The sequence below is a fragment of the Procambarus clarkii genome, chromosome 15 (genome assembly GCF_040958095.1).
Source record: "Procambarus clarkii isolate CNS0578487 chromosome 15, FALCON_Pclarkii_2.0, whole genome shotgun sequence".
NCBI classification, from domain to species: Eukaryota; Metazoa; Arthropoda; class Malacostraca; order Decapoda; family Cambaridae; genus Procambarus; species Procambarus clarkii.
In genome coordinates, this window is record NC_091164.1 from 27614530 (window position 1) to 27637321 (window position 22792).

A 22792-nucleotide genomic window follows, 5' to 3' on the forward strand; every position below is an offset into this window, starting at 1 on the left:
ATCTCATTCCTTGAAAGCCACTACTGGCTTGGGGTCGGATACAATTTCCTCTAATAACATCAGAGTAAGAACCCCGTTGTGTCCCGAGAGGGCCGTAACATAACTATCATCATTATCTAGCCTCAAAACTTTACAATTATCATCATTAAACTGCATCTGCCAATATTTTGTCCATTTCAAAACCCTATTTAGATCAACTTAAAGTGATAGTGAGTCTTCTTCCGCGTTGACTTCCCTACCGATTTTTGTATCATCGGCAAATTTGCAAATGTTGCTACTCAAACCTGACTCTAAATCATTTATATATATTATAAACAACACAGGTCCCAGGACAGAGCATTGAGGCACTCCACTTACAGCATTTTCCCACTCCGACTTAACCCCATTTATACTAAATCTCTGTTTCCTTTGGAATATCTATGCCCTAATCCAACTTAATATTGCACCCTAGTCAGTCAGGTGCAGTCACAGTGAGAGGGTGTGTTGGCTGGAGCTCCGATTGTACTAACATTGTTGTAGCAATAATGGAAGGACTAGTGATGGAGCTGGTGAGTCTGGTTGGAGCTCTGAGGACAGAGTTGGATTCGCTACGGGAGGAGGTAGGTAATGCATTTGACGTATTAGAGGACGAGTGCTGTGGTGAACCTGTTGGTCAGCGAGGAGGCAAAGACAAAGTAACGAGGAGCATTGAAGCGCAGGTCCCTCAAACTGCTCGAAAGGAAAAGGGAGAATCGAAGCGAATTTTGGTTGTGGGAGATTCCCAGGTGAGGTATTTAGACAGAACGTTTTGTGCCAGAGATAGGGGGAACAGATTAAGGGTTTGCTATCCGGGAGCTGGAATTGGTGATATTGTAGGAAACATGAATGATATTATGACGGGAAATGGGAACAAACCCATTATTTCTATTAGTGCAGGGGGTAATGATGTTGGACGAGTTAGGAGTGAGGAACTAATACAGAGATTCAGGACAGCTATTGAATTAGTTAGGAGCAAGGGAGGAATCCCGATCATATGTAGCATTCTTCCAAGAAAGGGAGTGGGAAATGAATGGATGTCGAGGGCACTTGGTGTCAATTGCCGGCTGGAAAGATATTGCAAATCAAATGCAATATCTTTCATAGACAACTGGGAACACTTCTATGGAAGAAATGAAATGTATGCTCATGATGGGGTGCATCTATCGAGGGCTGGGGTTGTTACTGTTGCGAACTCGTTGGAAGAAGTGGTTAGAGGTGTTTGTTTGGGTTTAAACTGTTAGTAGATAGAGGTATGGGAATTGATTTGGAGGAAGGAGGTAATATAAGTATGTGTTTGTGGGAGAAAGGAATTGGCAAAATGATCAGGGAAAGAGAAGGGCCTCAAAATAACAATTCACTTAGGGTATATTACACTAACAGTAGAAGTCTAAGAAATAAAATTAACGAATTAAATGCTCTTGTCTGCACTGAAAAAATAGATATTATTGCACTTACCGAAACGTGGATGAATGTAGAAAATAGAGAACTATTAGCTGAATATCAAATAAATGGATTTAAACTATTTCACACAGATAGATATATTAGACGAGGAGGTGGAGTAGCCATATATGTTAGGGACAATTTGAAATATAGTCTCAAAGAGGGAATCAAAACTGAGCCACACACAGAAACTATTTGGATAGAATTAAACGAAAAAGCTAATAATATTATAATAGGAGTTATATATAGGCCACCAAATTTAGACAGAATGGAAGCAAAGCATCTATGGGATGAAATATCTAGGGCATCTAGATCTAATAGCATTTACGTCATGGGTGACTTTAATTTTAGTGGAATAAACTGGTTGAACATAACAAGGAATAGTGAAGCAGAAGATTTTCTAGAATTAATTGACGATTGCTTTCTTACGCAACACATTAAGGAACCAACACGGGAAAATAATATTTTAGATTTAGTGTTAACTAACAGGGAAACAAATTAATGACATCGTAATAGGGAGTGAGCTAGGGAACAGTGATCACAAAGAAATCAGATTTAGCATAGAATGGAATAGACCTGTAGGAAAAAATTCTGTTAAAGTGCCAGATTTTCGAAAAGCTGATTTTAATAGCCTAAGAAATTTTTTGGGTCAAATTGATTGGAAAGTCTTGGGTATGGGGTGTGGGCCGGTCTTGGAGCGAGACATGAACCCAGCGATAGGTGACTTAAATGGGGATTTCGATGTGGATTCAATATATAACTTATTTAAGAATATTCTAAACAAAGCACAGGAACGTAGTATACCATACAAATTGAATAGATCGAATACTAATGACCCAAAGTGGATAACAAAGAATTTGAAGAACCTTATAGGTAAAAAGAGAGCTTGGTACAAAAGGATTAAAAATTGGGAGGTCACTTTAGAACAGGAATTCGTACAACTGGTTAGAAATGTTAAAAAAGAGATAAGGAAAGCAAAAAGAAACTATGAAGTTCGCATAGCAGGGCAAGCAAAGACAAATCCTAAAGGGTTTTTTCAGTTATATCGTACTAAGACTAGGGAAAGGATAGGTCCATTAAAAACTGAGACAGGTCAAATAACAGATAGTGATGAAGAGATGAGTAGTATTTTTAATAAATATTTTGTATCTGTATTTACTATAGAGGAACTTAACAATATGCCTTCAGCCGAACAAGTCTATGTGGGTGGGGACGAGGACAGGTTGACGAGTTTAGCAGTTACCAGGGAGGATGTTCTTAAACAAATAGTAAAACTCAAACCAAACAAATCCCCAGGGCCGGATGAAGTGTTTGCCAGGGTGCTTAAAGAATGCAAAGAGGAGCTTTGTGACCCACTGTCAACCATATTTAATAAATCAATAGAGTCAGGCAGAGTGCCAGAGTTTTGGAAAGTTGCTAATGTGATACCAGTTTTTAAGAAAGGAGATAGATCACTTGCGTCTAACTATCGACCAATTAGCCTAACGTCTATTGTGGGAAAGTTACTCGAATCCATAATAGCAAATAAAATTCGTCTTCATCTTGAAAAACATAAATTAATAATTGAGTCGCAACATGGTTTTATAAATGGCCGTTCATGTTTAACAAATTTGTTATCTTTTTATTCTAGCATTGTTGAGGCAGTTGATAGTGGTAAGGATTGCGATGTTGTATACCTTGACTTTAGCAAAGCTTTTGATACAGTGCCACATGAAAGACTGATTAAAAAGATAGAGTCTCATGGTATTGGGGGTGCTATATTAAGCTGGATTAGGGCATGGCTATACCAAAGGAAACAGAGAGTTAGTATAAATGGAATCAAGTCAGAGTGGGAAAATGTTGTAAGTGGGGTGCCTCAGGGCTCTGTCCTGGGACCTCTGTTGTTTATAATATATATAAATGATTTAGATTCAGGTTTGAGTAGCAACATTTGCAAATTTGCCGATGATACGAAAATCGGTAGGGAAATTAATTCGGAGGAGGACTCACTATCACTTCAAGTTGATCTAGATAGGGTTTTGAAATGGTCAAAGGATTGGCAGATGCAGTTTAATGCTGATAAATGTAAAGTTCTGAGGTTAGGTAAGGATGATAGAGTTACAAGATACGAGCTAGATGGTGTTGTGATTGCGAAGTCGGATTGCGAAAGGGATCTGGGAGTTATGATTAGTAAGAATTTAAAACAAAAGGATCAATGCATAAATGTTCGTAATAAGGCAAATCGGACACTTGGATTTATTAATCGCAGCGTTAGTAACAAGACACCTGGTGTGGTTCTCAAGCTATATCTTGCTCTAGTTAGGCCCCATTTAGATTATGCAGTTCAGTTTTGGTCGCCATATTATAGAATGGATATAAATTCACTTGAACGTGTCCAGCGTAGGATGACTAAGTTAATTCCCCAAATTAGAAATCTTTCATATGAAGAAAGATTAACAAAGCTTAAGTTGCATTCACTGGAAAGGCGAAGAGTTAGGGGCGACATGATAGAGGTTTACAAGTGGGTGAATGGACATAACAAGGGGGATATTAATAGGGTATTAAAAGTATCAACACAGGACAGAACACGAAACAATGGGTATAAATTGGATAAGTTTAGATTTAGGAAAGACTTGGGTAAATACTGGTTCAGTAACAGGGTTGTAGATTTGTGGAACCAATTGCCGCGTAACGTGGTGGAGGTGGGGTCCCTCGATTGTTTCAAGCGCGGGTTGGACAAGTATATGAGTGGGATTGGGTGGTTATAGAATAGGAGCTGCCTCGTATGGGCCAATAGGCCTTCTGCAGTTACCTTTGTTCTTATGTTCTTATGTTCAAATAGTAAAACTCAAACCATACAAATCCCCAGGGCCGGATGAAGTGTTTGCCAGGGTGCTTAAAGAATGCAAAGAGGAGCTTTGTGACCCACTGTCAACCATATTTAATAAATCAATAGAGTCAGGCAGAGTGCCAGAGTTTTGGAAAGTTGCTAATGTGATACCAGTTTTTAAGAAAGGAGATAGATCACTTGCGTCTAACTATCGACCAATTAGCCTAACGTCTATTGTGGGTAAGTTACTCGAATCTATAATAGCAAATAAAATTCGTCTTCATCTTGAAAAACATAAATTAATAAATGAGTCGCAACATGGTTTTATAAATGGCCGTTCATGTTTAACAAATTTGTTATCTTTTTATTCTAGCATTGTTGAGGCAGTTGATAGTGGTAAGGATTGTGATGTTGTGTACCTTGACTTTAGCAAAGCTTTTGATACAGTGCCACATGAAAGACTGATTAAAAAGATAGTCTCATGGTATTGGGGGTGCTATATTAAGCTGGATTAGGGCATGGCTATACCAAAGGAAACAGAGAGTTAGTATAAATGGAGTCAAGTCAGAGTGGGAAAATGTTGTAAGTGGAGTGCCTCAAGGCTCTGTCCTGGGACCTCTGTTGTTTATAATATATATAAATGATTTAGATTCAGGTTTGAGTAGTAACATTTGCAAATTTGCCGATGATACGAAAATCGGTAGGGAAATTAATTCGGAGGAGGACTCACTATCACTTCAAGTTGATCTAGATAGGGTTTTGAAATGGTCAAAGGATTGGCAGGTGCAGTTTAATGCTGATAAATGTAAAGTTCTGAGGTTAGGTAATGATGATAGAGTTACAAGATACGAGCTAGATGGTGTTGTGATTGCGAAGTCGGATTGCGAAAGGGATCTGGGAGTTATGATTAGTAAGAATTTAAAACAAAAGGATCAATGCATAAATGTTCGTAATAAGGCAAATCGGACACTTGGATTTATTAATCGCAGCGTTAGTAACAAGACACCTGGTGTGGTTCTCAAGCTATATCTTGCTCTAGTTAGGCCCCAATTAGATTATGCAGTTCAGTTTTGGTCGCCATATTATAGAATGGATATAAATTCACTTGAACGTGTCCAGCGTAGGATGACTAAGTTAATTCCCCAAATTAGAAATCTTTCATATGAAGAAAGATTAACAAAGCTTAAGTTGCATTCACTGGAAAGGCGAAGAGTTAGGGGCGACATGATAGAGGTTTACAAGTGGGTGAATGGACATAACAAGGGGGATATTAATAGGGTATTAAAAGTATCAACACAGGACAGAACACGAAACAATGGGTATAAATTGGATAAGTTTAGATTTAGGAAAGACTTAGGTAAATACTGGTTCAGTAACAGGGTTGTTGATTTGTGGAACCAATTGCCGCGTAACGTGGTGGAGGTGGGGTCCCTCGATTGTTTCAAGCGCGGATTGGACAAGTATATGAGTGGGATTGGGTGGTTATAGAATAGGAGCTGCCTCGAATGGGCCAATAGGCCTTCTGCAGTTACCTTTGTTCTTATGTTCTTAACAAAGGGGATATTAATAGGGTATTAAAAGTATCAACACAAGACAGAACACGAAACAATGGGTATAAATTGGATAAGTTTAGATTTAGGAAAGACTTGGGTAAATACTGGTTCAGTAAGAGGGTTGTTGATTTGTGGAACCAATTACCGCGTAACGTGCTGGAGGTGGGGTCCCTCGATTGTTTCAAGCGCGGGTTGGACAAGTATATGAGTGGGATTGGGTGGTTATAAATAGGAGCTGCCTCGTATGGGCCAATAGGCCTTCTGCAGTTGCCTTTGTTCTTATGTTCTTAATACCATGAGTCTCTATCTTTTTAATCAGTCTTTCATGTGGCACTGTATCAAAAGCTTTGCTAAAGTCAAGGTACACAACATCACAATCCTTACCACTAACAACTGCCTAACTATGCTAGAATAAAAAGACAAAATTTCTTAAACGTGAACGGGCATTTGTAAAACCATGTTGCAACTCATTTAATAATTTATGTTTTTCAAGATGAAGACGAATGGTATTTGCAATTATCAATTCATGTAACTTTCACAGAATAGACGTCAGGCTAGTTGGCCAATAGTTTGATGCAAGTGATTTATCTCCTTTCTTAAAAATTGGTACCACATTAGCTACCTTCCATGACTCTAGCACTCTGCCTGACTCTATTGATTTATTAAATATGGTTGACAGTAGGTTACAAAGCTCCTCTTGGCATTCTTTAAGCACCCTGGCAAACACTTCATCCGGCCCTGGGGATTTGTTTGGTTTGAGTTTTACTATTTGTTTAATTACATCCTCCCTGGTAACTTCTAAACTAGTCAACCTGCCCTCGTCCCCACCCACATAGACTTGTTCGGCTGAAGGCATATTGTTAAGTTCCTCTTTAGGAAATATAGAGATAAAATGTTTTATTTTAAATACTACTCATCTCTTCGTCATTATCCATTGTCTGACCTGTCTCAGTTTTTAATGGACCTATCCTTTCCCTAATCTTTGTTCGATATAACTGAAAAAAAATTAGGATTTGTCTTTGCTTACCCTGCTATGTGAATTTCATAGTTTCTTTTTGCCCTCCTTCTCTCTTTTTAACATTTCTAACCAGTTGTACGAATTCCTGTTCTAAACTGACTTCCCCATTCTTAATCCTTTTGTACCACGCTCTCTTTTTAAGTATCAGGTTACCCACACTGTCCGCCCAGGCATCCGGGTGTGGGTTAACCAGATGCCTGCCTGGGTTTAATCCTTTGTTATCCATTTTGGGTCATTATTATTCGACCTATTCAATTTGCATGTTATACTACGTGCCTGTGCTTTGCTTAGAATATTTTTTAAATATGTTATATTTTGAATCCACATCGAAATCCCTTTTTACGTCACCTGTCGCAGGATTCACGTCCCGCTCCAAGACCCCCCCTCCCCCCCACCTATGCCAAAGACTTTCCAATCTATTTGACCCCCCCAAAAATCTTAGGCTATTAAAATCAACTTTTCGAAAATCTGGCACTTTAACATAGTTTTCTTCTACAGATCTATTCCATTCAATGCTAAATCTGCTTTCATTGTGATCACTGTTCCCTAGCTCACTCCCTATTACGATGTCATTAATATGTGTTTCCCTGTTAGTTAACACTAAATCTAAAATATTATTTTCCCGCGTTGGTTCCTTAATGTGTTGTGTAAGAAAGCAATCCTCAAATAATTCTAGAAAATCTTCTGCTTCATTATTCCCTGTTCTGTTAAACCAATTTAATCCCATAAAATTAAAGTCACCCATGACACAAATACTGCTAGACCTAGATGCTCTAGATGTTTCATCCCATAGATGCTTTGCTTCCATTCTGTGTAAATTTACTGTCCTATATATAACTCCTATTATAAGATTATTTGCTTTTTCGTTTAATTCTATCCAAATAGTTTCTGTGTGTGGCTCAGTTTTGATTCCTCCCTTTGAGACTACATTTAAAATTTTCCCTAACATATATGGCTACTCCTCCTCCTCGTCTAACATATCTGTGTGAAATAGTTTAAATCCATATATTTGATATTCAGTAATAGTTCTCTATTTTCTACATTCATCTACGTTTTGGTAAGTGCAATAATATCTATTTTTCTGTGCAGACAAGAGCATTTAATTCGTTTATTTTGTTTCTTAGACTTCTTCTGTTAGTGTAATATATCCTAAGTGTATTGTTATTTTGAGGCCCTTCTCTTTCCCTGATCATTTTGTCAATTTGTTTCCCCCACAAACACATACTTTTATTACTCCTTTCTCCATATCGATTCCCATACCACTATCTACTAACAGTTTAAACCCAAACCCACACAAACGCCTCCAACCACTGGTTCCAACGAGTTCGCAACAACAACAACAACCCCAGCCCTAGATAGATGCACCCCATCCCGAGCATACATTCAATTTCTTCCACAGAAGTGTTTCCAGTTGTCTATGAAAGATATTGCATTTGATTTGCAATATTTTTCCAGCTGGCAATTGACACCAAGTGCCCTCGACAACCATTCATTTCCAACTCCCTCTCTTGGAAGAATGCCACATATAATCAGGACTCCTCCCTCGATCCAAACTAATTCTATGGCTGTCGTAAACCTCTATATCAGTTCCTCACTCCTAACTCGCCCAACATCATTTCCATCTGCACTAATACAAATAATGGGTTTGTTCCGATTTCTAGCCATAATATCATTCATGTTGCCAACAATAAATCTAATTCCAGCTCCCAGATAGCAAACCCTTAACCTGTTCCCCCTATCTCTGGTACAAAAAGTTCTATCCAAATACCTCACCTGGGAATCTCCCACAACTAAAATTTGCTTAGTTATTTCCTTTACTTTCTGAGCACCTTCAGGGACCTGCGCTTCGTTGCTCTTCGTTGCTTTCCCTTTCGAACGAACTGCAGGCTCACCATAGCCGTCGTCCTCCAACACGTCAAATGAGTTAGACTTCCACAGGATATCTGATGCCGGCTTGGTCAAAGTCTTCTTAACACCCCTGTCCTTTACGACTTTCCAAGATGAGGTCTTTTTAATACTGGTCTCCTCATTTGTTTCTTCCTGATGTTGTTTCAGCTGTCGTACCTCCTCCCATAGGGAATCCAACTCTGTCTTCAGAGCTCCAACTAGATTCATCAGTTCCTTTACTACACCTTCCATTATTGCTATAATAATATTACTACAATCGGAGTTCTAGCTAACATACCCTCTCAGTGTGACGGTCTGTGCCTTACTGACAGTCAGTCTCAGACAGAAATACTTGGGTAAATACTGGTTCAGTAAAAGGGTTGTTGATTTGTGGAACCAATTACCGCATAATGTGGTGGAGGTGGGGTCCTTCGGTTGTTTCAAACTTGGGTTGGACATGTATATGAGTGGGATTGGGTGGTTATAAATAGGAGCTGCCTCGTAGGGGCCAACAGGCCTTCTGCGGTTACCTTTGTTCTAATGTTCTTAACTCTGTCCGCCCAGGCACCCGGGTGTGGGTTAACACTGTCCTCCCAGGCACCCGGGTGTGGGTTAACACTGTCCTCCCAGGCACCCGGGTGTGGGTTAACACTGTCCGCCCAGGCACCCGGGTGTGGGTTAACATTGTCCGCCCAGGCACCCGGGTGTGGGTTAACACTGTCCGCCCAGGCACCCGGGTGTGGGTTAACACTGTCCGCCCAGGCACCCGGGTGTGGGTTAACACTGTCCTCCCAGGCACCCAGGTGTGGGTTAACACTGTCCTCCCAGGCACCCGGGTGTGGGTTAACACTGTCCTCCCAGGCACCCAGGTGTGGGTTAACACTGTCCTCCCAGGCACCCAGGTGTGGGTTAACACTGTCCTCCCAGGCACCCAGGTGTGGGTTAACACTGTCCTCCCAGGCACCCAGGTGTGGGTTAACACTGTCCACCTGGGTGTGGGTTAACACTGTCCTCCCAGGCACCCGGGTGTGGGTTAACACTGTCCACCTGGGTGTGGGTTAACACTGTCCTCCCAGGCACCCGGGTGTGGGTTAACACTGTCCACCTGGGTGTGGGTTAACACTGTCCTCCCAGGCACCCGGGTGTGGGTTAACACTGTCCTCCCAGGCACCCAGGTGTGGGTTAACACTGTCCTCCCAGGCACCCGGGTGTGGGTTAACACTGTCCTCCCAGGCACCCAGGTGTGGGTTAACACTGTCCACCTGGGTGTGGGTTAACACTGTCCTCCCAGGCACCCGGGTGTGGGTTAACACTGTCCGCCCAGGCACCCGGGTGTGGGTTAACACTGTCCACCTGGGTGTGGGTTAACACTGTCTGCCCAGGCACCCGGGTGTGGGTTAACACTGTCCGCCCAGGCACCTGGGTGTGGGTTAACACTGTCCGCCCAGGCACCCGGGTGTGGGTTAACACTGTCCGCCCAGGCACCCGGGTGTGGGTTAACACTGTCCTCCCAGGCACCCAGGTGTGGGTTAACACTGTCCTCCCAGGCACCCAGGTGTGGGTTAACACTGTCCTCCCAGGCACCCGGGTGTGGGTTAACACTGTCCACCTGGGTGTGGGTTAACACTGTCCTCCCAGGCACCCGGGTGTGGGTTAACACTGTCCACCCAGGCACCCGGGTGTGGGTTAACACTGTCCACCCAGGCACCCGGGTGTGGGTTAACACTGTCCTCCCAGGCACCCGGGTGTGGGTTAACACTGTCCGCCCAGGCACCCGGGTGTGGGTTAACACTGTCCTCCCAGGCACCCAGGTGTGGGTTAACACTGTCCACCTGGGTGTGGGTTAACACTGTCCTCCCAGGCACCCGGGTGTGGGTTAACACTGTCCGCCCAGGCACCCGGGTGTGGGTTAACACTGCCCACCTGGGTGTGGGTTAACACTGTCCTCCCAGGCACCCGGGTGTGGGTTAACACTGTCCTCCCAGGCATCCGGGTGTGGGTTAACACTGTCCTCCCAGGCACCCAGGTGTGGGTTAACACTGTCCACCTGGGTGTGGGTTAACACTGTCCTCCCAGGCACCCGGGTGTGGGTTAACACTGTCCGCCCAGGCACCCGGGTGTGGGTTAACACTGTCTGCCCAGGCACCCGGGTGTGGGTTAACACTGTCCGCCCAGGCACCTGGGTGTGGGTTAACACTGTTCACCCAGGCACCCGGGTGTGGGTCAACACTGTCCGCCCAGGCACCCGGGTGTGGGTTAACACTGTCCGCCCAGGCACCCGGGTGTGGGTTAACACTGTCCGCCCAGGCACCCGGGTGTGGGTTAACACTGTTCACCCAGGCACCCGGGTGTGGGTCAACACTGTCCTCCCAGGCACCCGGGTGTGGGTCAACACTGTCCACCCGGGTGTGGGTTAACACTGTTCACCCAGGCACCCGGGTGTGGGTCAATAGTGTCCGCCCAGGCACCCGGGTGTGGGTTAACACTGTCCGCCCAGGCACCCGGGTGTGGGTCAACACTGTCCACCCGGGTGTGGGTCAACACTGTCCACCCGGGTGTGGGTCAACACTGTCCGCCCAGGCACCCGGGTGTGGGTCAACACTGTCCACCCGGGTGTGGGTCAACACTGTCCACCCGGGTGTGGGTCAACACTGTCCGCCCAGGCACCCGGGTGTGGGTCAACACTGTCCGCCCAGGCACCCGGGTGTGGGTTAACACTGTCCACCCAGGCACCCGGGTGTGGGTTAACACTGTCCGCCCAGGCACCCGGGTGTGGGTTAACACTGTTCACCCAGGCACCCGGGTGTGGGTCAACACTGTCCTCCCAGGCACCCGGGTGTGGGTCAACACTGTCCGCCCGGGTGTGGGTTAACACTGTTCACCCAGGCACCCGGGTGTGGGTCAATAGTGTCCGCCCAGGCACCCGGGTGTGGGTTAACACTGTCCGCCCAGGCACCCGGGTGTGGGTCAACACTGTCCACCCGGGTGTGGGTCAACACTGTCCACCCGGGTGTGGGTCAACACTGTCCGCCCAGGCACCCGGGTGTGGGTCAACACTGTCCGCCCAGGCTCCCGGGTGTGGGTCAACACTGTCTGCCCAGGCACCCGGGTGTGGTTCAACACTGTCCGCCCAGGCTCCCGGGTGTGGGTCAACACTGTCCGCCCAGGCACCCGGGTGTGGTTCAACACTGTCCGCCCAGGCTCCCGGGTGTGGGTCAACACTGTCTGCCCAGGCACCCGGGTGTGGGTCAACACTGTCCGCCCAGGCTCCCGGGTGTGGGTCAACACTGTCTGCCCAGGCATTAATTACACAAAGAACACTCCCGTTTATATCAGGTTAGTGAGAGTTTCCTGTGTACTGATGGTTATGTTGGGTATGTTGTGTCTGAGAGCAGCTTCGACAAGACGGCGTCTCTAGAGATGAAAGGCAAGAAGGACTTTTTCAGGAGACTAAACTGTGAGATTAGTTCGGTCCCTAACATGACAGAAACGGTCGTTGTTCGTGTCAGGAAATTAAACTGGTTTCTTGTTTCTAATGTCCTTAGGAGTACAAGCTGCTCCAGGAAAGTATTGGAGAAGACAAGAGATCCACAACATGTAATAAACATCATCACCCCCTGGAAGCATGAAGAGCAATGTCGACAGGATAGCTATGAAGTGAGTTGTTTTGTTGAAAGTATTTTATTATATAAACAGGATGAAACGCTGTAGTGTAGTTTCAAATTTCAGATATGAAGGGAATGAAGGTTCCTTCTGTTGAAGACTGGTTCTGGTGAAATTAAGTTTCCTTTGCTTGCGAGTAAGGTCAGTTGATAAATTTTGAGGATAACCAAAAGTTGGAATAAGTTGTAAATACAATAGAAATTTCAAAATCAAGACACTGTGTCAGAGATGTGTCGGGCTCGGACCAACATTTCCTAGCAGTTGGGGAAAATAACAACTACAGTGAATGTTGGTACCGTGCACTATGTGAACCTTTATCCTGGCCCACAGTACTAGAGCAGCATGGGACTAGTGACGTCCTGTTTCATAACTCTGTGCATCATTATATTTCTGTATTAAATACAATAACAAGATGCGTTCCGTCCATCATAAACCCCGTTCACCATATCTCTGTAATTGATTCAAAAAGAAGACTGAATCCAGCAGTTATTTCTTAAGTAAGACAACCCCGCTCCCAATACCTCACTTGGCCTGGATGGGTTTCCAAAGTTTACTCCTTCGACAGTCTTATTAACTTTCCTCCGAGTTGAGTTTCTCTGACACTTTCTTGATATCGTCTGACGCCAGATTTCCCCGTGTTGAAGTTGACAACTTGCCTCCCTCCTCGCACTTTACAATACTCCACGCTCACTTTTCTTTCCCAGGTGCTTCACGCCTCATACGTCCAACTCACTCTTGCGTATTGTTTCATTATAATCTTCTCAGTTTTACTGTGTTTTTTGCTGTATCACAGCATCAGGCACTTGGTGTCATGGTTTGTTTCTCTCTCAGCATCACAGCATCATTCATCAATCTTCGTCCCTTATCTTAGCCTCACAGCATCAAGAGTCAATGTTCGTCCCCTTCTCCCTCAGCATCACAGCATCATTCATCAATCTTCGTCCCTTCTCCTTCAGCATCACAGCATCATGAGTCAATGTTCGTCCCCTTCTCCCTCAGCATCACAGCATCATGCATCAATGCTCGTCCCCCTCCCTCAGCATCACAGCATCATGAGTCAATGTTCGTCCCCCTCTCCCTCAGCATCACAGCATCATGCATCAATGCTCGTCCCCCTCCCTCAGCATCACAGCATCATGCGTCAATGTTTGTCCCCCTCTCCCTCAGCATCACAGCATCATGCATCAATGCTCGTCACCCTCCCTCAGCATCACAGCATCATTCATCAATCTTCGTCCCTTATCTTAGCCTCACAGCATCATGAGTCAATGTTCGTCCCCTTCTCCCTCAGCATCACAGCATCATTCATCAATCTTCGTCCTCTCCCTCAGCCTCACAGCATCATGAGTCAATGTTCGTCCCCTTCTCCCTCAGCATCAGAGCATCATGCATCAATGCTCGTCCCCCTCCCTCAGCATCACAGCATCATGAGTCAATGTTCGTCTCTCTCCCTCAGCATCACGAGACAATGTTCGTCCCCCCTCCCCCAGCATCATGCATCAATGCTCGTCCCCCTCCCTCAGCATCACAGCATCATGAGTCAATGTTCGTCCCCTTCTCCTTCAGCATCACAGCATCATGCGTCAATGTTTGTCCCCCTCTCCCTCAGCATCACAGCATCATGCGTCAATGTTAGTCCACCTCTCCCTCAGCATTACAGCATCATGCATCAATGCTCGTCCCCCTCCCTCAGCATCACAGCATCATGCATCAATGCTCGTCCCCCTCCCTCAGCGTCACAGCATCATGCATCAATGCTCGTCCCCTCCCTCAGCATCACAGCATCATGCATCAATGCTCGTCCCCCTCCCTCAGCATGACAGCATCATGCATCAATGCTCGTCCCCCTCCCTCAGCATCATGCATCAATGCTCGTCCCCCTCCCTCAGCATCACAGCATCATGAGTGAATGTTCGTCCCCCTCTCCCTCAGCATCACAGCATCATGCATCAATGCTCGTCCCCCTCCCTCAGCATCACAGCATCATAAGTCATAGTGTGGAAAGTTTATGCTTTATCATACCAGGCTCTCATCTCTGCAGGTGTCTGGTGACTTGAACCACTCACCAAGGTAGCGGCATATCACACCCTCTGGTTCGTTTATGCTTAATTATTGCTGTAATCTTTTATGACTGTGTTTAGGTGTTACAAGTCTGCGCCAAGATCATACTCACTCATCCCGGCGCCTGGAAGTCACCCGGCGCCTGGAAGTCACCCCGGCGCCTGGAAGTCACCCGGCGCCTGGAAGTCACCCGGCGCCTGGAAGTCACCCCGGCGCCTGGAAGTCACCCCGGCGCCTGGAAGTCACCCGGCGCCTGGAAGTCACCCCGGCGCCTGGAAGTCACCCCGGCGCCTGGAAGTCACCCCGGCGCCTGGAAGTCACCCCGGCGCCTGGAAGTCACCCCGGCGCCTGGAAGTCACCCCGGCGCCTGGAAGTCACCCCGGCGCCTGGAAGTCACCCCGGCGCCTGGAAGTCACCCCGGCGCCTGGAAGTCACCCCGGCGCCTGGAAGTCACCCCGGCGCCTGGAAGTCACCCCGGCGCCTGGAAGTCACCCGGCGCCTGGAAGTCACCCGGCGCCTGGAAGTCACCCCGGCGCCTGGAAGTCACCCGGCGCCTGGAAGTCACCCGGCGCCTGGAAGTCAACCCGGCGCCTGGAAGTCACCCCGGCGCCTGGAAGTCACCCCGGCGCCTGGAAGTCACCCGGCGCCTGGAAGTCACCCCGGCGCCTGGAAGTCACCCCGGCGCCTGGAAGTCACCCGGCGCCTGGAAGTCACCCGGCGCCTGGAAGTCACCCCGGCGCCTGGAAGTCACCCGGCGCCTGGAAGTCACCCCGGCGCCTGGAAGTCACCTCGGCGCCTGGAAGTCACCCCGGCGCCTGGAAGTCACCCGGCGCCTGGAAGTCACCCCGGCGCCTGGAAATCACCCGGCGCCTGGAAGTCACCCCGGCGCCTGGAAGTCACCCCGGCGCCTGGAAGTCACCCGGCGCCTGGAAGTCACCCCGGCGCCTGGAAATCACCCCGGCGCCTGGAAGTCACCCGGCACCTGGAAGTCACTCGGCACCTCCCAGCAAACAATTTTAGGTTGCCACAACATATCTGGAAAGTATTTGAAAGTATTGGAAACGTTTGTTTTATCGTATCAGATACGATATTGTGTGTGGACTTAAATAGGTTTCCAAAACTTATAACCAAGACATATGTATCTAACACTAATTTGAGATGTTGTGGCAACTTTACACTCCTAACATGAGTCATTCATAATCCATTCATATACCAATATGAATCTCTTATGAAAGGTTTGAGCCAATAATCTGAACCCTTTTCACATCTTTGTGTTTAAAGTTAAATTTCTTGAAATTAAATTATATTTTATATTATATTATTTTTATTATATTTTATATTATATTATTATTTTCAATTTAAATATTAAAACCAATTTAAGGGTAAAAAAAATCTAATAATTTATATTTCTTTTATTATTTACTAACAATTATAATTATTTACTAACGGAGAGAGGGGAGGCTGTACGGCAGAGAGTGGCGGCTGTGGCGGACAGTGGCGGCGGTGGCGGATAGTGGCGGCGGGCGGACAGTGGCGGCGGTGGCGGATAGTGGCGGCGGGCGGACAGTGGCGGCGGGCGGACAGTGGCGGCGGGCGGACAGTGGCGTCGGGCGGACAGTGGCGGCGGTGGCGGCGGGCGGACAGTGGCGGCGGGCGGACAGTGGCGGCGGTGGCGGATAGTGGCGGCGGGCGGACAGGGCGGCGGCGGGCGGACAGTGGCGGCGGGCGGACAGTGGCGGCAGGAGGACAGTGGCGGCGGTGGCGGATAGTGGCGGCGGTGGCGGATAGTGGCGGCGAGCGGACAGTGGCGGCGGGCGGACAGTGGCGGCGGGCGGACAGTGGCGGCTGTGGCGGATAGTGGCGGCGGGCGGACCGTGGCGGCTTTGGCGGCGGTGGTGGACAGTGGCGGCGGGCGGACAGTGGCGGCGGCGGGCAAACAGTGGCGGCGGCGGGCGGACAGTGGAGGCGGCGGGCGGACAGTGGAGGCGGCGGGCGGACAGTGGAGGCGGCGGGCGGACAGTGAAGGCGGCGGCGGACAGTGGTGGCGGCGGGCGGACAGTGGTGGCGGCAGGCGGACAGTGGTGGCGGCGGGCGGACAGTGGTGGCGGCGGGTGGACAGTGGTGGCGGCGGGCGGACAGTGGTGGCGGCGGGCGGACAGTGGTGGCGGTGGCAGACAGTGGTGGCGGTGGCGGACAGTGGCGGCGGTGGCGGACAGTGACGGCGGTGGCGGACAGTGGCGGCGGTGGCGGACAGTGGCGGCGGTGGCGGACACTGGCGGCTGTGTCTGGCGGTGGTGGCGGGCGGTGGCGGGTGGCGGCGTCTGTGATGAGTGGTGGCAGCTGGCGGTGGTGGGTGGTGGTGGCGGCGGCGGCGGGTGGTGGGTGGCGGCGGCGGCGGCTGGTGGTGGTGGGTGGTGGCGGCGGGTGGTGGTGGGTGGTGGCGGCGGGTGGTGGTGGGTGGTGGCGGCGGGTGGTGGTGGGTGGCGGGCGGCGGCGGCTGTGGTGGGTGGTGACGATCGGCGGTGGGGGGGGGGCTGGTGGCGGCTGGCGGTGGCGGCTTGCGGTGGCGACTGTGGCAACGGGCGGTGACGGCTGATAGCGGGCAGTGGTGGCGGCTGGTGGCAGGTGGTGGTGGCGGTGGTGGCGGCTGGTGGTGGCGGCTGGTGGTGGTGGCGGTGATGGCGGCTGGTGGTGGTGGCGGCTGGTGGTGGTGGCAGCTGGTGGCGGCTGGTGGCAGTGCTGGCGGGTGGTGGTGGTGGTGATGGCGGCTGGTGGCGGGCGGTGGCGGGCGGTGGCGGCTTGTGGCGGCTGGTGGTGGCGGCGGTGGTGGGTGGTGGTGGTGGGTGGTGGTGGCGGCTGTGGTGGGTGGTGGCGGTGGTGTCGGCGGCGGCTGTGGTGGGTGGTGGCGGCGGCGGCGGTGATGGGTGGTGGCGGCGGCGGTGGTGGTGGGTGGTGGTGGCGGCGGCGGTGATGGGTGGTGGCGGCGGTGGTGGTGGGTGGTGGTGGCGGCGGCGGCTGGTGGTGGTGGGTGGTGGTGGTGGGTGGTGGCGGCGGGTGGTGGTGGTGGGTGGTGGCGGCGGGTGGCGGTGGTGGGTGGCGGTGGCTGGTGGCGGGTGGCGGCTGGTGGTGGGGTGGTGGCGGCTGGCGGCTGGTGGTGGGTGGTGGCGGGTGGCGGCGGGTGGCGGGTGGCGGCGGGTGGTGGGTGGTGGCGGCGGGTGGTGAGTGGCGGTGGTGGGTGGCGGTGGCTGGTGGCGGGTGGCGGCTGGTGGTGGGTGGTGGCGGCTGGCGGCTGGTGGTGGGTGGTGGCGGGTGGCGGGTGGTGGCTGGTGGTGGGTGGTGGCGGGTGGCGGGTGGCGACTGGTGGTGGGTGGTGGCGGGTGGCGGGTGGCGGCTGGTGGTGGGTGGTGGCGGGTGGCGGCTGGTGGTGGGTGGTGGCGGGTGGCGGCTGGTGGTGGGTGGCGGGTGGCGGCTGGTGGTGGGTGGTGGCGGGTGGCGGCTGGTGGTGGGTGGTGGGGGCGGGTGGTGAGTGGCGACTGGTGGTGGGTGGTGGCGGGTGGCGGGTGGCGGCTGGTGGTGGGTGGTGGCGGGTGGCGGCTGGTGGTGGGTGGTGGCGGGTGGCGGCTGGTGGTGGGTGGCGGGTGGCGGCTGGTGGTGGGTGGTGGCGGGTGGCGGCTGGTGGTGGGTGGTGGGGGCGGGTGGTGAGTGGCGGTGGTGGGTGGCGGTGGCTGGTGGCGGGTGGCGGCTTGTGGTGGGTGGTGGCGGGTGGCGGCTGGTGGTGGGTGGTGGCGGGTGGCGGCTGACGGTGGGTGGTGGCGGGTGGCGGCTGGTGGTGGGTGGCGGCTGGTGGTGGGTGGCTTCGGGTGGCGGCTGGTGGTGGGTGGCGGCGGGTGGCGGCGGGTGGCGGTTGGTGGTGGGTGGTGGCAGGTGGCGGCTGGTGGTGGGTGGTGGCGGGTGGCGGCTGGTGGTGGGTGGCGGCTGGTGGTGGGTGGTGGCGGGTGGCGGCTGGTGGTGGGCGGCGGGTGGCGGCTGGTGGCGGCCAGCTGGGACACACCCTTCACCACTGAAGGTCTGAGCAAAACTAACCATATGTCTCTCTCACCCACCAGCCCAGTGTTGCCAGCTCGCGCTCTCAAAATGTTTCCTTCAAAGATTGTATATTATCTTTGAACAACAAGTTTGATTATCAAGGAAATAATGCATATATTATTGTCACATTAATACTGTGCAATATCTTATTACATTCCTGCTAAATAATTATAATTTGAAACAGGACAAAAAATCCCACATATATATAAAAACCAACATTAGAGATCACGAGGCCTAGGCCTCGCCTGTGACCACACATCCTGCCTCCCTGGCCTGCTACACTCTCACACCTCACACTCTTAACTCTCTCATAATCACTCTCACTCTCTTACTCTGTCACTCTTACTCTCTGTCACTCTTACTCTCTGTCACTCTTACTCTCTGTCACTCTTACTCTCTGTCACTCTTACTCTCTGTCACTCTTACTCTCTGTCACTCTTACTCTCTGTCACTCTTACTCTGTCACTCTTACTCTCTGTCACTCTTACTCTCTGTCACTCTTACTCTCTGTCACTCTTACTCTCTGTCACTCTTACTCTCTGTCACTCTTACTCTCTGTCACTCTTACTCTCTGTCACTCTTACTCGGTCACTCTTACTCTCTGTCACTCTTACTCTCTGTCACTCTTACTCTCTGTCACTCTTACTCTCTGTCACTCTTACTCTCTGTCACTCTTACTCTGTCACTCTTACACTCTGTCACTCTTACTCTCTGTCACTCTTACTCTCTGTCACTCTTACTCTCTGTCACTCTTACTCTGTCACTCTTACTCTCTGTCACTTTTACTCTCTGTCACTCTTACTCTCTGTCACTCTTACTCTCTGTCACTCTTACTCTGTCACTCTTACTCTCTGTCACTCTTACTCTCTGTCACTCTTACTCTCTGTCACTCTTACTCTCTGTCACTCTTACTCTGTCACTCTTACTCTCTGTCACTCTTACTCTCTGTCACTCTTACTCTCTATCACTCTTACTCTGTCATTCATACTCTGTCACTCTTACTCACTCTCAGTCACCCTTACCCATTCATACTCACTCTCTCACTCTTACTCTCATACTCTTACTCTCAATTACTCTTACTCTCAATCACTCTTACTCCCAATCACTCCTACTCCCAATCACTCCTACTCTCAATCACTCCTACTCTCATTCTTACTCTTACTCTTACTCCCAATCACTCTTACTCTCAATCACTCTTATTCTCATTCTTACTCTTACTCTCACTCTTACTCTTACTCCCAATCACTCTTACTCCTAATCACTCTTACTCTCAATCACTCTTACTCTCAATCACTCTTACTCTCATTCTTACTCTTACTCACTCTTACTCTCAATCACTCTTATTCTCATTCTTACTCCTACTCTCACTCTAACTCCTACTCCCAATCACTCTTACTCCCAATCACTCTTACTCTCAATCACTCTTACTCCCAATCACTCTTACTCTCAATCACTCTTACTCTCAATCACTCTTACTCTCAATCACTCTTACTCTCAATCACTCTTACTCTCACTAACTCTCAATCACTCTTACTCTCACTCTAACTCTCAATCACTCTTACTCTCATACTCACCCTTACTCTCAATCATTTTACTCTCACTCTTGCTCATTCTGTCACCCTTACTCTCACTCTTACTCACTCTGTCACTCTTACTCTTAGTCACTCTTACTTATACTCACTCTTACTCACACTTACACACTCTCTGGCACTCTCACTCACCTTCAGTCACTCTTACCCACTCTCGCTCACTCTTACTCACTCTAGTTAATAAGAACACGCCAATATAAGACAACAAAACGTTTTCAGATTCTTTCTCACCACTTTCCAGCAACTTTTATAATTTATATAAATTATCTTAGGGAATAATACATAAATTATATATTTAAACATGATATTAGTGTTTAGTGGAATGCATAAGGAGTCAAATTGTGTTAAAAAGAGCGATTTTTAGAAAATTTGGAAAACTACTTTTTTCTGTTCATATTATAACTAAATGGATTTTAAAGGTTTCACTCAGCCAATATATATCATTCACAATTTATTAATGAATTTTACAAAAAAACACCATAAATTTTATATTTAAACATGTAAAAACTATTTGTTTTACATTTGGAAGAAAATAATTGTAGAAAAACAATTTATAATTAAACCTTTGTGTTTGGATTTTTTGAGTAAAAGTTTCTCAAAGGCTCTCCTGCACCATTCTCAATGCAAATCATTCCCACACCTATGGGAAGAGATAGGCGAACGTTGTGTAGATGATTTGTGTTTGCTGGGCTGGAAGTCACCCCGGCGCCTGGAAGTCACCCCAGCGCCTGGAAGTCACCCCGGCGCCTGGAAGTCACCCCGGCGCCTGGAAGTCACCCGGCGCCTGGAAGTCACCCCGGTGCCCGGAAGTCACTCGGCACCTGGAAGTCACCCCGGCGCCTGGAAGTCACCCGGCGCCTGGAAGTCACTCGGCACCTGGAAGTCACCCGGCGCCTGGAAGTCACTCGGCACCTGGAAGTCACCCGGCGCCTGGAAGTCACCCGGCGCCTGGAAGTCACTCGGCACCTGGAAGTCACCCCGGCGCCCGGAAGTCACTCGGCACCTGGAAGTCACCCCGGCGCCTGGAAGTCACCCCGGCGCCTGGAAGTCACCCCGGCGCTTGGAAATCACCCCGGCGCCTGGAAGTCACCCCGGCGCCTGGAAGTCACCCGGCGCCTGGAAGTCACCCCGGCGCCTGGAAGTCACCCGGCGCCTGGAAGTCACCCCGGCGCCTGGAAGTCACCCGGCGCCTGGAAGTCACCCGGCGCCTGGAAGTCACCCCGGCGCCTGGAAGTCACCCCGGCGCCTGGAAGTCACCCGGCGCCTGGAAGTCACCCCGGCGCCTGGAAGTCACCCGGCGCCTGGAAGTCACCCGGCACCTGGAAGTCACCCCGGCGCCTGGAAGTCACCCGGCGCCTGGAAGTCACCCGGCGCCTGGAAGTCACCCCGGCGCCAGGAAGTCACCCGGCGCCTGGAAGTCACCCCGGCGCCTGGAAGTCACCCCGGCGCCTGGAAGTCACCCCGGCGCCTGGAAGTCACCCCGGTGCCTGGAAGTCACCCCGGCGCTTGGAAGTCACCCCGGCGCCTGGAAGTCACTCGGCGCCTGGAAATCACCCCGGCGCCTGGAAGTCACCCCGGCGCCTGGAAGTCACCCGGCGCCTGGAAGTCACCCCGGCGCCTGGAAGTCACCCCGGCGCCTGGAAGTCACCCCGGCGCCTGGAAGTCACCCGGCGCCTGGAAGTCACCCCGGCGCCTGGAAGTCACCCCGGCGCCTGGAAGTCACCCCGGCGCCTGGAAGTACTCTAAGACTGTGTTTAAGGCTCGCGTTTTCTCTAGTAAATGTGATCGATTTGATGAAATGGAACTCTGATCTGTTACCATTGCTGGAGTCGTTGGGAGGTTGATCTGTTTGGGTAAAAAGCCCCCATGTTAAACGTCTTTCAACGATATGCGTGGTGCAGTGGTCAAGAGTACTGGTCGTGTCCTTGGTGTGTGATGCACCTGGCTCTTCATGGTTCGAATCCTTCACAGGAGGAGAGTTTCTTGGTGTTAACTATGTCTTACTTGTTTCTGTAAGTCTGTTGTATATATATATATATATATATATATATATATATATATATATATATATACAACAAGTCTGTAAGTCTGAATGATGTAGCGGAGATACAGGACCCCCCACTACACGGAATGCGACACGAAATGGGGTACCATGGCAGACCCAGCACTCAGACCAGCCATGCCGAAAGCCAAGAAATAATCCAGCTGGGACAGCCCCATTGTAGACAAAGAAGCCACTGCTTTGCTGAAGGCAGCAACAACCCCCAGTGATCGTGCACGCCTCACAGCTGTGCAGGCTCCCCATGCAAGGGACTTCCTTCTGGCAGTCCCTATGTCTGCGACAGGCACACGTCTTGATCCGCAGGAGCTCCGTATTGCAGTCGCTCTCCGTCTTTCTGCCCCTATCCACAGTGTTCATAAGTGTATTTGCGGCGAGGCAGATGCTGACGAATATGGATTGCATGGCTTGCACTGTGGAAAATCTGGTATCCACCCTGGCAACCACATACATCAACCTCTCTGCCGGCACAGCAGGAGCCGCGGCGACACACAGAGAAAGACACAAGTCAAGTACAGGCAATTAGATCATCGGTACAACGTCGTTCCAATAGGGTCTGAGACCCTAGGCCCATGGTGAGAGAGTGCAAGAAGGTTTCTTAAGGATCTT

General features: G+C 49.9%; 1 protein-coding gene across 1 annotated transcript; it reads left to right on the plus strand.

Annotated features, from left to right (window-relative positions):
- Positions 1-20795: 20795 nt before the first annotated feature.
- On the plus strand, positions 20796-21968 carry LOC138365036 (mucin-1-like). The gene has a single exon (XM_069325138.1). It carries the CDS (start codon positions 20796-20798, stop codon positions 21966-21968), a length of 1173 nt encoding a protein of 390 aa, XP_069181239.1.
- The last annotated feature ends 824 nt before the right edge of the window (positions 21969-22792 follow it).